The 18,672-nt window shown below is 38.6% G+C and overlaps 1 protein-coding gene across 2 annotated transcripts in view; it reads right to left on the bottom strand.

Annotated features, from left to right (window-relative positions):
- The window catches only part of hk2 (hexokinase 2), a 41,997-nt gene that overhangs the window by 12,173 nt on the left and 11,152 nt on the right, over window positions 1–18,672 (bottom strand). The window contains exons 4-16 of one of the 2 annotated variants that reach the window (XM_058069764.1): window positions 16,276–16,395; window positions 16,028–16,123; window positions 14,731–14,830; window positions 13,122–13,305; window positions 11,397–11,558; window positions 9,260–9,493; window positions 7,653–7,957; window positions 7,432–7,580; window positions 5,222–5,341; window positions 3,768–3,863; window positions 3,285–3,384; window positions 2,966–3,149; window positions 1,175–1,330 (exon numbers count right to left, since the gene is read on the bottom strand). In XM_058069764.1, the coding sequence (XP_057925747.1) occupies window positions 1,175–1,330; window positions 2,966–3,149; window positions 3,285–3,384; window positions 3,768–3,863; window positions 5,222–5,341; window positions 7,432–7,580; window positions 7,653–7,957; window positions 9,260–9,493; window positions 11,397–11,558; window positions 13,122–13,305; window positions 14,731–14,830; window positions 16,028–16,123; window positions 16,276–16,395 (2,006 nt within the window). Of the gene's footprint in view, window positions 1–1,174; window positions 1,331–2,965; window positions 3,150–3,284; window positions 3,385–3,767; window positions 4,006–5,221; window positions 5,342–7,431; window positions 7,581–7,652; window positions 7,958–9,259; window positions 9,494–11,396; window positions 11,559–13,121; window positions 13,306–14,730; window positions 14,831–16,027; window positions 16,124–16,275; window positions 16,396–18,672 lie in introns of those variants that run through there. The other variant, XM_058069765.1, reaches the window with a different exon arrangement.

Below are 18,672 nucleotides of genomic sequence, written 5' to 3'. Positions count from 1 at the left end.
CAGGGCACTTATAGACAAACAACCATTCACACTCACATTCATACCTATGGACAATTTAGAGTCGCCAATTAACTTAGCATGTTTTTGGAATGTGGGAAGAAACCATTCACGGCGAGAACATGCAAACTCCACACAGAGATGGCCGAGGGTGGAATTGAACCCTGGTCTCCTAGCTGTGAGATCTGCGCGCTAACCACTCGATGTGTTTATGATAAATGACAAATTATATTCATGTCTCGTGTGAAATAACACTTTCCACCAAATCAATAGATGCTTTCGATGTTTTCATGCAATTATTGACACATCTTTTTTGTATGTTTAATTATTATTATTATTTTTTGTATGTTTAATTCTAACGTCATCACTTCAAATGTGCCTTGCCTTTTTGCCATGTCTCCAAAAAATGTGTACGCCATCTATGAAGTGTGTGCACCGGTGTTCGCATTCTCACGCCAGGTTGTGTTTTTAAAGGTAAGATACAGTACTTGGTGTGGAAAACGACATATAAAAACTGTCCGGCCCTGTTTTGTGTGTGCGCAACCTTTATTGGTGAAGCCCCCTGGTCCTTCAAATCATCACCACCACCAAAGGCTGTAATTTCTGTGTCTTGCAGTTTCACTCTGTTGACACTTCAAGGTAATAATTCTGATAATAACAAGACGTCATTATATATATAGCTGTCAAATAACTGTCATTTGCCAATACTTCTGGTAAACAGCAACATTTACTGGTGGTGTTGCGCTATTTATGGAAATGTGGAGGAAAAATGCAATCAGTTGTTGGGGCGGGGGGGGGGGGGGAGGCAAGTAAATACAATACTTAAAAAAAAAATCAAGGTGCCTGCATCATCAATCTGAATAAATGTAAATCTGAATGAATTTTTATAGCATTCCTCTTTCTTTCTGACATCCTCGTGCTCTCTCTGTGGTACGTCTGGGCTTGCCTGACTCGATTTCATGGGAAGACACAGTACAGGCCGAACAAACTACTTTGTTATGTGCAGTACTGTACTACAAAAACCGAAATGGTGTACGAAACCTGAGGCGAATTATGGGTTGAAAACTGAATAGTATGACATATATTAACGGGGACATACAATGAATTTGCTTACCAACAATGGTAAGCAAATAAGACGAACAAGAGATCGATGACAAGACAAGTGTATAATCCTTACCTTTCAATCTGTGACAAGAATTTTGTGGCAAAGATGCCCCGGGTCTTGAGTCTCTCAGACAGCTTGCCTCTGAACAGCAAGCCTTTTGCAGTGAATTCCATCAGCACATGTCTCACAATCTCGCCAAGGTACATGCCACTAATCATCTTCTCATACCTTGAAGGAGAAAAAACAGGATTTTTTGTATTAGTGTGCGAAAACCCACCTCATACACCTTAAGTTGGTAATAATTTATAAATACTAGGGATGCAAAGATACATAAAATTTGGGGTTTGGTTTGGTACGTTTGTGTTACTATTTGATATATTGATATATTACAAAGAATTTAATTGTTACATCAAAAACAGCAATAAAAGTAGCTATCGCCCAGTTGATCTCTTTTGCCTTCTTTGAATCATGTGGTAATGGCCGGCTAAATGACCCGGGTACACTTTGTAGCATATGTGTTCCTCCTTATTTCTAAAATGACTAATACTTAATACTTAAGACGGAAAGAGGAATGCTGACTGCTATGCCAAGCTAATAAGGCTAATTGATGACAGAAGCTTGTTGTTGATTCAACATGGAAATTGCTTGATGATGGCAGAGCCTTAAAATACTGAAATATTCATATGTGGAATATTTCAAATGTTCATTATATTATATTATCCTGGGAAAAAGTAAGAATAATATTCCAATATTGAACAAAGCAAAATCAGAAATCACTCCACGCTCTTTATTGCTCTCTGGTTCTACCATATCTTACTTATTGTGTGGAAATATGGGCTAATAACTATAAAAGCAATCTTCACTCGCTAAATGTACTGCAAAAAAGGCCAGTAAGGATAATTCAGAATGCCGCCTACAGAGAACATACTAACTCCTTATTTCTAAAATCACAAATACTTCAACTTGCTGATATAGTTCATCTTCAAACAGCTAAAATAATGCATAAGGCTAAAAATAACCAATTAGCTAAAAATGCCATCCAAATGTCACTTCTCTACAACAGAGGAGAAATATGATCTCAGGGAAGAACTACATTATGGTACACATTATGTAATTGGATGGTCATATCACCTCGTACTTCGGTATGTGATAAAAATAAAAATAAAAATAAAAATAAAAATAAAAATAAAAATAAAAATAAAAATAAAAATAAAAATAAAAATAAAAATAAAAATAAAAATAAAAATAAAAATAAAAATAAAAATAAAAATAAAAATAAAAATAAAAATAAAAATAAAAATAAAAATAAAAATAAAAATAAAAATAAAAATAAAAATAAAAATACTATATTAGGAAAAGCAGGAAGTGATCAAATGTAACAGTTACTGATTGTAAAAGTACCAGATGGAGGGGTAGGATTTAATAAGCTTTGCTTCTTCCTACTCCTTTTCGACATGCGGAACTGTGAACTGATTATGGGATGCACTCAATTGTAATCTGATGCATGTTCAAATGAAATAAAACCATTACCATAACAATTACCATTGTTTTCTTACATTTCCAGTTATATCCGCATCACTGTGATGTCTGCGTAAATGTGTTGTCATGTTTGTACTCGACAGAGTATAGTACTGTTTGACATTTGCCTTTTTTTTTTGTCCACAATGCACTTGCCATAAGGGTCATACTTCACTTTGCAACCTGACTCCAGTTTATATACACAATTCAGCAAAAACACTTTCTGGCTGCCATTTAAAAATAAAAAAAAAGATGGTTCTGAGCAGTGGTGGTAGGCACGCAGCAAGTTACATTCAATTTAAAGTCACAGCATGTATGTGAATACGATAGACTGCCCTTCCTTACCTCTGTTTTCCAGGATAGTTTGAGGATGCATCGACAACACGATCAAACTGCGTGAAGATGTCATCCAGTTCGCCATTTTCACCAAATGCACCCCATTCCATATTGACACACATCTGGCCGTCATCACCATCAACCACTTCTATGTTGTGCATTTCCTCCATGTAGCAGGCATTGGTCCCTGTGCCTGAATTAGAAGTAGGAATTACATGGAATGCAAAGCAAAAAATAAAATAAAATACTTGGGCACTCAAAATTGGTGCACTGAAACAATTTATATGCAAAGAAACTAAATTTGGCTGAAAGATGGTGGCGCACTTACCAACAATGAGTCCCACCTCACAATTAGGGTCCTCATAACCACAAGTCATCATGGTTCCTACTGTGTCATTAACTACAGCCACAAATGTTATGTTGAATTCCTGCAAGTTGTGACAACACACAAAGAAATAAATACCACATTAACCAATATTTAAAGACCTTTAGATTGCAAGATTTACAATAGCTTGTGTTGTATTATGCACTTCTGTAATAGCAAATTCTACGTCTAATTCATCGACTTTAGCTTCCCAAATTACCATGAAAAAAAAAACACTGATAATGATACTGTGTTAATGTAATCCCATTGCTTTTTTTCTGTCTGTCTTGCAAGTTCATGAAATCATTATTGCCGACAACAACATTTTTTTTAACAATCCATTAAATGTTATTGAATAAAAATGTGATTATTAAAACATTTAAATTTTTGAATAATGCGCCTTGGTCATGTAATCATGTGATAATATGTCATGCTGCGTGTACTAACCCCTTGGCGTCGCACAGCATCCTTAAGTAATGTAACAACGTCATGTCCTTCACAACCACTCGCTTTGAAGCCTTTAGTCCACTTCAGAAGAATACCCTGAAAATAAGAAATATTGTGCAAATAATTTAATAATTACAAAGAATGGCTACACTTCAAATTTTCAATTTTTTTTTTTTTTTTTTAGTTAAAGGATGTCAGAACTCCTCCAGTTTCTCTGTTGCAGCTTGCTGATGACACTCTGCAAAAAAAATCAGGTTCAGGGGCCACTTTCCTTGAAATACCGAACAGTAGGACATTTTCCATTGAAAAGTTGAGAGACGGTCAAGTTTAGTTCATATGTTAAGGTTATAGTCAATTCAAGCTTCATCCATTGTGTGGAAATATGGGCTAATAACTATAAAAGCAATCTTCACTCGCTCAATGTACTGCAAAAAAGGCCAGTAAGGATAAATCATAATGCGGCCGACAGAGAACATACTAACTCCTTATTTCTAAAATCACAAATACTTCAACTTGCTGATATAGTTCATCTTCAAACAGCTAAAATAATGCATAAGGCTAAAAATAACAAATTAGCTAAAAATGTCATCCAATACTTCTCTACAAGAGAGGAGAAATATGATCTCAGGGAAGAAGTACATTTGAAACACTTCTATGCTAGGACTACGTTAAAAAGCCATAGCATTTCAGTATGTGGAATCAAACTATGGAATGGATTGAGTAAGGAACTCAAACAATACACAACGATGAGCCAATTCAAGAAACAATACAAGCAGTTGATGTTTGCTAAATACAAGGATGAAGAGTCTTGAACCAGTCATGATGTGCTATATATATCACTATATTGACACTTACTATGGTACCCATTATGGCATTGGATGCTCATATCACCTCGTACTTCGGCATGTGACAAAAATAAAATAAAATAAAATAAAATAAAATAAAATAAAATAAAATAAAATAAAATAAAATAAAATAAAATAAAATAAAATAAAATAAAATAAAATAAAATAAAATAAAATAAAATAATATAAAATAATATAAAATTTTATAAAATTAAATTTAATTTAATATAAAAACAATTAAATTATATTATGAAAGCAGGAAGTGATCAAATGTAACAGTTACTGATTGTAAAAGTACCAGATGGAGGGGTAGGATTTAATAAGCTTTGCTTCTTCCTACTCCTTTTGGACATGTGGAACTGTGAACTGATTATGGGATGCATTCAATTGTAATCTGATGCATGTTCAAATGAAATAAAACCATTACCATTACAATTTTTGTCTCACTCCCATTTCTTCTATTTGCATTTTATGAAATCCTACTGAGAACCTCCTTAAGATCCAACAGTGCAAAATGACAATTCTTGCCATTTTTCAACTGGAGCGTACCATACCATCTAAAGTTGAGGTATGTGAAGTAGAGATGAATCAAGGTACAAACATCCTCACCTGATCCAGTTTGCTTTGGTGACAGGGGAAAGAGAATGTGAATCCCAACGGTAAGGATGCTCCACTCATACCCATGTTTTCCAGAAAGTTGGCCATGCAGTCCACAATGTGTGTGAAAAGCTGTTACACCCCACAAAAAAAAACAAATTATGCACGTCATTTCTTCCATCATATACAGTATGCTTGTGTACTGACACGCATTAAAATGATGCCGTAAAGGATTTTTTTGGTTAAAAAAATGGTCTTTTGTATAGAAAACAATTATTTCCTGAGCTTTTTTTTGTTTCTTTCACTTGAGGTTTATGAGATAGTTAACCATATAACCTCTGTATCTAAAACATGGAACTTGTCAACAATTCATCTTGATAGCTTCTTTGACTTTTGAAAAATGGCGACGAAACAGTAACGGCGCTAGAACAAATCCATAAGTGTCAAATGTTCAAATTTTAATTGCAAATGTTGATCCAAAATCGGAGAAAGCTTTTGAGAAGGTGGGCTGTACGCTTTGGGTGACCAGATCAATCCAAATACCGATCAATCCCAATCCCAAGAGCTGTATCAGTATGAGACTGATAGGCTTCTAGTGTGATAAGATGGATATTTGTTATTTTCATTTTTAATATATTCTTTGTTGTGTTGTTCATATTTCCCTATTGTTGTATTTTGTTATATTGACATTCATTCATTCATTCATTTTCTACCGCTTTTCCTCACGCTGGAGCCTATCCCAGCTGTCTTCGGGCGAGAGGCGGTGTACACCCTGGACTGGTGGCCAGCCAATCACAGGGCACATATAGACAAACAACCATTCACACTCACATTCATACCTATGGACAATTTAGAGTCGCCAATTAACCTAGCATGTTTTTGGAATGTGGGAGGAAAACGGAGTACCCGGAGAAAACCCACGCATGCACGGGGAGAACATGCAAACTCCACACAGAGATGCCCGAGCGGGGAATCGAACCCGGGCCTCCTAGCTGTGAGACCTGGCAAAACGGCAACAGCAACAGAGTCAACTATAATGGGTAATATGAATGGAAAGCTGACTGTAGGGGTGTTATTTCATGTCTAGAGGGCTCTATAAATATCCATTCATTCATTAATTATCTACCGCTTATACTCACAAGGGTCGTGGGGGGTGCTGGAGCCTACCCCAGCTGTCTTCGGGTGAGAGGTGGGGTACACCCTGGACTGGTGGCCAGCCAATCACAGGGCACATATAGTCAAACAACCATTCACACTCACATTCATACCTATGGACAATTTGGAGTCGCTAATTAGCCTAGCATGTTTTTGGAATGTGGGAGGAAACCATGCAATGCACGGCGAGAGCATGCAAACTCCACACAGAGATAGCCAAGGGTGGAATTCAACACTGGTCTCCGAGCTGTGAGGCCTGCGCGCTAACCACTCATCCACCGTGCAGCCTGTTATATTGACATATTCATTCATTCATTCATTTTCTACCGCTTTTTCTCACGAGGGTCGTGGGGGGTGCTGGAGCCTATCCCAGCTGTCTTCGGGCGAGAGGTGGGGTACACCCTGGACTGGTGGCCAGCCAATCACAGGGCACATATAGTCAAACAACCATTCACACTCACATTCATACCTATGGACAATTTGGAGTTGCTAATTAGCCTAGCATGTTTTTGGAATGTGGGAGGAAACCATGCAATGCACGGCGAGAACATGCAAACTCCACGCGGAGATAGCCGGGGGTGGAATTTAACCCTGGTCTCCTAGCTGTGAGGTCTGCGCGCTAACCACTCAACCACTGTGCAGCCTGTTATATTGACATATTCATTCATTCATTCATTTTCTACCGCTTTTTCTCACGAGGGTCGTGGGGGGTGCTGGAGCCTATCCCAGCTGTCTTCGGGCGAGAGGTGGGGTACACCCTGGACTGGTGGCCAGCCAATCACAAGGCACATATAGTCAAACAACCATTCACACTCACATTCATACCTATGGACAATTTGGAGTCCCCAATTAACCTAGCATGTTTTTGGAATGTGGGAAGAAACCATGCAATGCACGGCGAGAACATGCAAACTCCACACAGAGATAGCCGAGGGTGGAATTTAACCCTGGTGTCCTAGCTGTAAGGTCTGCGCGCTAACCACTCATCCACTGTGCAGCCTGTTATAATGACATATTCCTATATATAATTTATGAACAAAACCTCTATAAGTGCAATGATACTTTACCTCTTCACCTGTGCCCTGCATTGTCTCCTGTGGGATATTGTAGATCTTATGATGCATGTCAACATTGTGTGTCTTTCCACTTCTCACGCGGACAAGCAGCACTCTAAAACTTGAGCCTCCAAGGTCCAAAACCAAGAAATCGCCATGTTCTAAAGACACAGAACAGTTACCTGCAATTTTCAAGTCATGGAAGGCACTTTGCAGTATGTGTTAAGAGCTACCTGTTCCATTTGGAATGGACCCGACAAACGTCGGAAGCATCTTGATGCTGGCCTGATCGTGTTCTTGCTTTGACAGGCCTCGCGCCATTTCTTCGCTTATTCGATTTTTTACTTTGAGCAGCTGCTCGTGATTCAAACGCAGAGTGTCAAGAATGCGTTGACGCTCAGCATTTTGAGCGGCGAGGCGTAGGGCAACAGCTGTTACCATGGCGGCGCCTTTCCCGCTGCCAACCTCAGACCTCAAGAAACGAACGTCACAGTCAGGCACTAGCCGTCGTACCATCTTGTGGAGCCTCCTCGAGAACCTGGGTAAAGGTTATGAAAAAAGATGTGAGAAATGCATTAAGTTTCATCTCCAAGGTAATGTCCCTCTGATGTACTCGTTCCTGATCCTATCCATCCTGGTCACTCCCACAGGTGGCAAGCCCATCAAAATTTCAAAGTATTAATACTGCTTATCCTCACGAGGGTCGCGGAGGGTGCTGGAGCTTATCCCAATTGTCTTCGGGCAAGAGGCGGGGTACACCCTGGACCGGTCGCCAGCCAATCACAGGGCACATATAGACAAACAACCATTCACACTCACATTCATACCTATGGACAATTTGGAGTCGCTAATTAACCTAGCATGTTTTTGGAATGTGGGAGGAAACCGGAGTACCCGAAGAAAACCCACGCGGAGAACATGCTAACTCCACACAGAGATGGCCGAGGGTGGAATTGAACCCTCGTCTCCAAGCTGCGAGGTCTGCGCGCTAACCACTCGACCACCGTGCAGCCCTATTTGCAACAAATGCAACAATTTTCATTATCGCTAGCACTAGTTCTAATATACACTTTGTAAAAGTTTCTGGTATTTCCAAGTTTTCTATTTAGGTTTTCTCTCTCTCTCTTTGCCCAGCAACTAAACTTGTCTGTTAGACATGTTTGCATGTCTATTTCTTAAGAAATATTTCTTCACTGTTACATTAATAATGTTCCCATATAGGACTTTTTTGTGTGACTTCTCTTATTCTTCACAAGCTATGAAAAATGATACAATACATTGCAATACAACACAATAAGTAGTAGCATTTGAAATAGAAATATGATTCACAGAAATTTCAAGTTTGTTTTCAAGTGAAATCATTCCTTTTTGACACAACCATTCATGACACAACCAAGGACAGGTGCTACTGTATAGTCCTTTGTGGATAAAATCCCATGGTTCCATCTCTTAATAGACAGCATATCTTATCAGCGGCTCTATGTTCGCATTTACATTGTCTGGACAAAAGGAACACTACGAATAAGTGGCAAATATTAATAGTCCTTTTGTATTGGAGACCTCCACATGCGAGCCTCTTTGTCGTGGCTCCATTCGCAATGCTGAGCCGATTTCATTGTACTTGTTACAACAACAATAAGGGACTATTCTATTCAGTGAGCACTACAGCAATAATCCATACGCTATTATTATATGTTCATGTGGCCCATCTGACATTGTTTGCCTGCAATAACAGCAATTCAAATGAAGCTCAGAACATTGACATTTTATGTCACATTTATTGACATTTTTTTCTTTCTTTGTTCCTAATTTGAAACACGTGATGGGAAGCAGAACTTACTCTGGATGATTCTTGTAGACAGAGCCATCCACTCCGATGGTGGTGCGAAGCTTCTCCGCCGCTTTATTGTCCCGGATCTGCCGAAGCACTGCCACGAGAGTGGCGGCACACAAATGTGCAGCCCGTGTAGAAACAATCTGACACACTCTCAAAGTGGCTATGCAGTCTTCCAAAGTCGGGTCCAAACCGAGACGCCGAAGCACGCTTTGAGCACTCGTTAGCCCTTCCTCTCTGCTGCAGATGAAACAAATATGTGGAACCAATTTAAGATTATCATTTCATATTTTAAGAGTTTAAAACCAGTTAATTCTATTATGTTGAGTCTATTATGTATAATAATATATATTCTTTTGCTCATCTTTTTGGATGAAGTTAATTCAAACAACAAAGGGGGTATACAGTATTAGGGCCTGATCAACAAAGATGCCAAATAACGAGCACTAAACTGCAAGAGCAAAATAAAATTGCATGTACTGTTAGTGAACATGTGTAGTTAAGGTTTAAGGACTTAATTTAATATCCTGTCCAGATTTTGCACAACCTTCAATGTACTTATTTTACTTTTTTTCTTTGATATGTAATTACTATTTATTCTTCTAGGTATGTGTGTGTTCAGTTGTGTCTGTGTCTACTTGTCCTCGTTTATTATTGATTCCATATGCTGCTCTTTGTGTCCTTACAATTGCCCCTGGGTGATAAATAAAGTGTTTTGAATTGAATTGAATTGAGAGGATAAGCGGGAGGGAGTGAGGGAGGGAGGGAGGGAGGGAGGGAAGGAAGGAAGAAAGGGAACCTTGCTAGATTATGCCTAACCGCCACTACATTGTGAAAAAAACCAAGGAAGGAAGGAAGGAAGGAAGGAAGGAAGGAAGGAAGGGAACCTTGCTAGATTATGACTAACCGCCACTACATTGTGAAAAAAACCAAGGAAGGAAGGAAGGAAGGAAGGAAGGAAGGAAGAAAGGAAGGAAGGAAGGGAACCTTGCTAGATTATGCCTAACCGCCACTACATTGTGAAAAAAAAACAAGGAAGGAAGGAAGGAAGGAAGGAAGGAAGGGAACCTTGCTTGATGATGCCTAACCGCCACTACATTGTGAAAAAAACCAAGGAAGGAAGGAAGGAAGGAAGGAAGGAAGGAAGGAAGGAAGGAAGGGAACCTTGCTAGATTATGCCTAACCGCCACTACATTGTGAAAAAAAACAAGGAAGGAAGGAAGGAAGGAAGGAAGGAAGCAAGGAAGGAAGCAAAGAAGCAAGGAAGCAAGGAAGCAAGCAAGCGAGCAAGCAAGCGAGCAGGCAAGCAAGGAAGCAAGCAAGGAGGGAAGGAAGGAAGGAAGGAAGGAAGGGAACCTTGCTAGATTATGCCTAAGCGCCACTACATTGTGAAAAAAACCAAGGAAGGAAGGAAGGAAGGAAGCAAGGAAGCAAGGAAGGAGGCAAGGAAGGAGGCAAGGAAGGAAGCAAGGAAGCAAGCAAGCAAGCAAGGAAGCAAGCAAGCAAGCGAGCAAGCCAGCGAGCAGGCAAGCGAGCAGGCAAGCAAGGAAGGAAGGAAGGAAGGAAGGAAGGAAGGAAGGAAGGAAGGAAGGAAGGAAGGAAGGAAGGAAGGAAGCAATGAATGAATGAATGAATGAATGAATGGCCGAGAAGCGAGAAAACCATGGCTCATGGCTCAACCATGGCGGAAAACCAGACATTAAAGAGTGAATGGACGGACATCACATGACAAAACACAGATCATTTGAAAGGACGTTTACGCCCAAGTCTGACGTGAGATCGTGTAAAATAACGCTGCTTAAAGCCCAGTAGGTAAAAGCTATGAGAATTATAGCATGTTCACTGATGGTACAGCAATGTGGAAATGACTGTTCACTCAGGATCGTACGGGTATTGACGCGAAACAAACAATCTTTCTGTAGCAGAAGACGGTATGCCTTCTCCTTGCAGATCTTCTGCTAAAGAGACATTTAAAAATAAAATAAAAAAAAGTTTTTTGTTTTTTCAGAGAAACTGTTGCACTTTGAAAAATTTAGCTTCTTGTGTTAATTCATTGTTTGTTGTTTTGATTGAAGACCCCGGTGTATTGTGTTTCACCAAAGAAACAAGCATTGGATCAGTACAAACAGAAAAACAAACTAACTTGTCACTTTCTATGGAATAGATGTCGTTGGTGGTGAACTTTCCAGTAGTCCGGAGCTGGGTCGTTGTCTTGCCACCGAACAGCATCTGGTCTTTGGCCATTTTCACGAGAATGAGACGAACAAGTTCTCCCATGTACAGTCCACTGATCATCTTCTCAAAGCTACAAATCAAAATATAAAATGAAATTAAAGCAGCTTCCAACATCCCACATTACAAAATATACATAATATATATAGTTGATGTGCTATACGTATATATCACTATATTGACACTTACTATGGTACCCATTATGTCATTGGATGCTCATATCACCTCGTACTTCGGTACGTGATAAAAAAAATAAAAATAAAAATAAAAATAAAAATAAAAATAAAAATAAAAATAAAAATAAAAATAAAAATAAAAATAAAAATAAAAATAAAAATAAAAATAAAAATAAAAATAAAAATAAAAATAAAAATAAAAATAAAAATAAAAATAAAAATAAAAATAAAAATAAAAATAATATTAGGAAAGCAGGAAGTGAACAAATGTAACAGTTACTGATTGTAAAAGTACCAGATGCAGGGGTAGGATTTAATAAGATTTGCTTCTTCCTACTCCTTTTGGACATGTGGAACTGTGAACTGATTATGTGATGCATTCAATTGTAATCTGATGCATGTTCAAATGAAATAAAACCATTACCATTACTAAGATATGTAATAAAAGTATGTATGAGTCATACTCATGTACACCCCATTTGTTATGAAACCTCTTGAACCCTCTCCATTGTAAGATTTAGTAGTTTTCCACACGTTTGTGTTTGCCTCTATAGTTGACCTTCAAAACTGTTGATCTTACGTGGGTTGGTTTCCTTTTTTTTTACCTGTGACTGTACAGTTAAATGTTTTCATCCTGACATAGTGTACCAACTCCATGGGCACATTTTGTCCATGGTTAACTCACAATTAATCACATTTAATCGCAGATTAAAAAAATGTTTTTTTATCTATGATACTAGGGCAAATCTCTTTGTGGTAAATGATTCCATGTGCAACTGCAATAATTACATCAAATTTTATGGAAAAAGATATCGATTTCAGCACTGTGGGCCATTATTTAAAACAATACAGTCAGCAAGCATATTTTTGGATTACCATTTTTCTCTAGTATTAACATATCAGCTCTTAAACTCGCCCACAAACACTCAACAAATACAAAATGTGAGCGATTGAGACCTCTCACACTGACGCAAATATGTTTTATTGATTACAGTGTCAGCTCCAAATAAGATTTATTTATGATACTGGTTTTACATTCTAAATGATTGAGAGTAAAAAAAAAGCTTATTTAGGAACATTCAGAAACGATTATTATTAAAGATTTGCCTCAATGCAGATTTGCCTCAATGCACCGTTCCTAATGTGCATAATTGTGGTATTTTGATGCTAAATGGCTAATGCTAACACAACACTGGACTTCATCCACGGTCATAACATTGACAGCAGTAACTCCAATTTAGCTAGCAGTTCAATGCAAAAATCAGATAACTTTGGTCTTGCTACAAGAGCCATTTGCCAGGGCTTTGAAGATAACTTTACCAATCTAAATAATCTTTTCTTTCTCCATTTCTGCTCAATATTTATTCCATCCCATTCCACTCCACACATTATAATTCTAAATATTTTCTGAAATCAAAAAGCAAAACTACATAAACTCTGCCGTTGTCTGAATTACTCACAGCTGTTTGCCAGGATTCAGAGAGCCAGCATCGATTTCTCGGTCAAAATCTGTGCGTAGGTCCTCCAAGCTACCATCCTCTCCGAAAGCACCCCACTCTGTATTTACACACATCTGCCCCTCATCACCATCCAGTAATTCAATGTTCCTCATCTGCTCCATGTAACAGGCATTGGTCCCTGTTCCTGAAACAATGAAATATTAATGTAGTTAACACAAATTATTCTTACAAAATATGGTTTCTTACCCTCGTTACATTCGAATTGACACCAATAATCACTATAGAGAACACACAAACCCTCAGATTTTTAATAAAGTTTAAATAATTTAGAATAAATAATAATTATTTAAAGTTTTGCGTGTGCAAAACTTAATTATTAATTAATTTTATTAATTAATTAAAAATAATAATTTCTCCTCAATTTATTTATTGCATGGTGTAACAATTAGTTTTAATACCGATTATTATAACGATTCAAGGACAACACTGATTAATTTAGAACGATACGATCTGAAACGATACTGTAACTTTAAATCGATTTTTTAAGAAGCGGCTGTTTGAAGACGCGGGAGGCTGTCTTGCTAGGTGCTAGCATGATGACTGTTAGCATGTTAGCATTTTAGCTAATTTACTCATGTCTAAAAGGCAAATACACACATGGCATGATGTGGGGACACTATGGGACTGCCCCAAACTTTTCGGGACCTGAGGCTGTCTTGTTAGGTGCTAGCAGGGTAGCCGTTAGCATGTTAGCATTTAAGCTAATTTACTAATGTCTAAAGGCAAATAGACACATGGCATGATGTGGGGACACTATGGGACTGACCCAAACTTTTCGGGACCTGAGGCTGTCTTGTTAGGTGCTAACAGGGTAGCCGTTAGCATGTTAGCATTTAAGCTAATTTACTAATGTCTAAAGGCAAATAGACACATGGCATGATGTGGGAACACTATGGGACTGCCCCAAACTTTTCGGGACCTGAGGCTGTCTTGTTAGGTGCTAGCAGGGTAGCCGTTAGCATGTTAGCATTTAAGCTAATTTACTAATGTCTAAAGGCAAATAGACACATGGCATGATGTGGGGACACTATGGAACTGCCCCAAACTTTTCGGGACCTGAGGCTGTCTTGTTAGGTGCTAGCAGGGTAGCCGTTAGCATGTTAGCATTTAAGCTAATTTACTAATGTCTAAAGGCAGATAGACACATGGCATGATGTGGGGACACTATGGGACTGCCCCAAACTTTTCGGGACCTGAGGCTGTCTTGTTAGGTGCTAGCAGGGTAGCCGTTAGCATGTTAGCATTTAAGCTAATTTACTAATGTCTAAAGGCAAATAGACACATGGCATGATGTGGGGACACTATGGGACTGCCCCAAACTTTTCGGGACCTGAGGCTGTCTTGTTAGGTGCTAGCATGGTAGCCGTTAGCATGTTAGCAGACGCAGGGATCTTTCTACTCCTTTTCATATATGTTGAATAGTGCAAGTGAAACCATGATGTTTCTCGAACGAACCTTTGTTCAGCATGTTTGAAATAAAGTAAACCACTACAGTTATCGTCAATGAAAACAACATCCACGGCGACAAAAGTTAGTTCCGATGACTCACCCACAATGAGGCCAATTTCACAACGATGATCGTCATAGCCACAGGTCATCATGGCGCCAACTGTATCATTAATGACTGCCATAATGTCAATATTGAGGTCCTGCAACATATGTTGATTGTATATAATACAAGTTAAAAGGTCTGAATCCGAGTACTCGTTTTGATGATTCTATTGGAGTTGTATGTAAGTATTAATGATGTATTAATACTATACTGCTTATCCTCACGAGGGTCACGGAGGGTGCTGGAGCCTATCCCAGTTGTCTTCGGGCAAGAGGCGGGGTACAGCCTGGACTGGTCGCCAGCCAATCACAGAAGCTATCTTGCTAGGTGCTATCATGGTAGCCATTAGCATGTTAGCATTTAAGCTAATTTACTCATGTCTAAAGGCAGATACACACATGGCATGATGCAGGGAGGTTATAGGATAACCTTAGCAGTTTCTAAACTTGAGGCCCTCTTGCTAGGTGCTAGCATGGTAGCCGTTAGCATGTTAGCATTTAAGCTAATTTAATCATGTCTAAAGGAAAATACACACATGGTATGATGTGGGGACACTATCGGAATGCCTGGACACTTTTGGGACCTGAGGCTGTCTTGCTAGGTGCTAGCATGATGACTGTTAGCATGTTAGCATTTTAGCTAATTTACTCATGTCCAAAGGCAAATACACACATGGCATGATGTGGGGACACTATGGGACTGCCCCAAACTTTTCGGGACCTGAGGCTGTCTTGTTAGGTGCTAGCATGGTAGCCGTTACCATGTTAGCATTTAAGCTAATTTACTCATGTCTAAAGGAAAATACACGCATGGTATGATGTGGGGACACTATCGGAATGCCTGGACACTTTTGGGACCTGAGGCTGTCTTGCTAGGTGCTAGCATGATGACTGTTAGCATGTTAGCATTTAAGCTAATTTACTCATGTCTAAAGGAAAATACACGCATGGTATGATGTGGGGACACTATCGGAATGCCTGGACACTTTTGGGACCTGAGGCTGTCTTGCTAGGTGCTAGCATGATGACTGTTAGCATGTTAGCATTTAAGCTAATTTACTCATGTCTAAAGGCAAATACACACATGGCATGATGTGGGGACACTATGGGACTGCCCCAAACTTTTCGGGACCTGAGGCTGTCTTGTTAGGTGCTAGCAGGGTAGCCGTTAGCATGTTAGTGCTAATGAAGTGCTGGATAATATCTGTACATCGGATATTGGTAGGAAAGCCAATATAAAGCATGTCTAGTAGTAATACTGCAAATATGGATACAAAAATGTGTTGAACACTTACCCCTCGTTTTTGAACAGATCTCTGCAGGAGGTTGACAACATCTTTTCCTTCTACTCCACTTGCCTTGAAGGCTTTGGTCCAAGAAATCAAGATACTCTGAAACAATGTCATCATCAAAAAAGGTTTTACTTTTACACTAAAATAATGAAAAAAATAATTCATTTATAAAAGAAAATTTGATGGTGCAAAAACCCAGAAAGCATGATATATATTTTATTATACTAAATTATAACCAAAAAAAATCTCACCTCATCCAGCTTGCTCTGTTGACAGGGAAAGGAGAAGGTAAAGCCCAAAGGAAGCCTTTTATCCTTGATTCCTAACTTCTCCATGAAATTAGCCAAACATGCAGCAATGTGGTCAAATAACTGAAAAGAAATTAAAAATAATTAATCCATCAGAACTGTGGAATTGTGGTGCAATTGCGAACCCTGTTGTTGTAAAATCAAAACACAGGACGAGAGAATTCTTCATTTTTAACGTTAACCAAGGAATTTGTTTTCTTCAGAACTCCTTCGACAAGATGAGTTTATTATTCCAGATGATTTAAGGTATCTTATGTCCATTTTCACTATATTTTATTTACAGAAATATAAATGACGGGATAATATATGGGCCAAACGTAAGGTGACGGTTATGTAATGTGATCAACAATGTCAAAAATATTTACTCGTGATTAATTACTGTACTGTTGACAAAATGTGTGTTAATCACAATGACATGGACTTTCCTTATTGTCACACACAATAACAATAAGACAGCAGTGAAATTGCCAACGAAATGTCGTTGTCTGGCTCCCATGTAATAATAAATAATAAATAATAATGTGGAGAATAAATAGATTACATCAAATATGAACAACAATGTACAGCGTAAACAGTAATTTGTACAAATAATAAACAATGAATCGCAGATGGAAATCTTTCTACAGCGTAACTTTGAAAGTTCCTTTTAAAGACTGGATACTATGTTTTCTTCATGCAAATTTTAATTTATGAAACATTTATTTTTGTTTTTAACAGCTCAATACAAAAATGGACCCCAATGTATTAAAATAATAATAATAAAAAACCCATACATGGGACCACTGAAGCACACATGACAGCCCACCTTAATGTGAAGGCCACGTCAGGGTCTCACACAGGGGTGTCCATCAGGCAGGTCTTTCGAACCAATGCTCCAATAATGCATATTGACACCTGGTACAGGTTTTGCCAATGTTGTGAAAGGCACGAAAATGGCACAGATCCCTGATCTGACCTGCGCTGCCCACACACTCCAACTATGCATCAACAATGCGCTCAATGCACAGAGGATGGTAGGAGACATGTTGGCCAAAATGAAAGAAAATTGCCACTACTACTACTACTACTACTTGTTGCACGGCAGGGGCTCTCCATCCAGGAGGCGGTTGGAGTCCTCCGGTATTCGATACTCCAAGCTGTGTCAACCAGATGGAACTCCAAATTGAACATGCTCAGCAGGACGTTGGTGCAAAAAATTGCTATCACCACCTATTCCACAACTTATCTGTCCAATAGCAAAGGAGTACAAGATGGCAGCCAATCTGGTCGAGACTCTGACACCACAGGAAGAAGTAATCAATGAATTGTACAAAGTAGTTTCCTCTGCCTTTCTGCATGATACCAAACTTCATTGTGCTGAAGCAACATATCGTTTTTTTTCTCACTCCCAAATATCAGCCCCAGATATCCCATATCGGTCGGGCTCTACTTAAAAACATTACATTTTTGTTTCTGTATGTAAATATCCTAAAGAAATTATTTATATGAGGAGAATCCAGTTTAGGGCTTCAAAATAAAAATGATGTTGAAAAATATTTATTTCTGTGGAACGGGGGTCTCAAACACACGGCCCGCGGGCCAAATGTGGCCCGCAGGACACTAGTTTGAGGCCCCCGCCTTGATACGCCTTGCGGCCCGCGCAAGTTTGATATGGATGCTGTATGGTATCATGTACCCAGAAAAAATTATTACGTTTGATTAATGTTCATGTTAAAGGTTAAATAACTGTTAATAGTTATCCTCCCTATCCGTGTGGAAGTGGTAAGTTTTTGGCTATTTAAGTTTAAAGGAAATAACTTGAAGGCTACCGTTTCGGTCGCTAGCTCTCTAGTTTGCGAGTTAGCATGTGTCTCAAGACCCTGCAGTTGCGCAATATGTTGTAAATAAAAAGAGTATAAATGTGACTATAGTCGTGTTTTGTCATGTCTACAGGGCTCTAATAATGCTTTGTTCATTTTAATCTGAAAAAAATAATTTGTCTACCCACCAACTATATGTGGTTTCTTAAGTTTTTATTATTTGCCGTTTTATTATTATTATTATATTTATTTATTTATTTCTGATTGATTGATTTTCTTTATTCTTGATTTGTTTATTTATTTTTCACACAGAAATAGCCGAGGGTGGAATTGAACCCTGGTCTCCTAGCTGCGCTGTCTGCACGCTAACCACTCGATCACCGTGCAGCCCCTTTAAGTAAATTAAAAAATAAAATAAAGAGCAATAATTTATAGTCTGAGTGTAAAAATATTCATGGAATGGTGCATGTTACAGTAAATCTAGATTTGGTGAGGGTAAAAAGTCGCGAGTCGGTTGCATGTTTTGTGCGGTGCATCTAAC

This window comes from Doryrhamphus excisus, chromosome 4 (genome assembly GCF_030265055.1).
Source record: "Doryrhamphus excisus isolate RoL2022-K1 chromosome 4, RoL_Dexc_1.0, whole genome shotgun sequence".
NCBI lineage: Eukaryota > Metazoa > Chordata > Actinopteri > Syngnathiformes > Syngnathidae > Doryrhamphus > Doryrhamphus excisus.
This window is presented reverse-complemented; position numbering and strand designations above follow the sequence as displayed.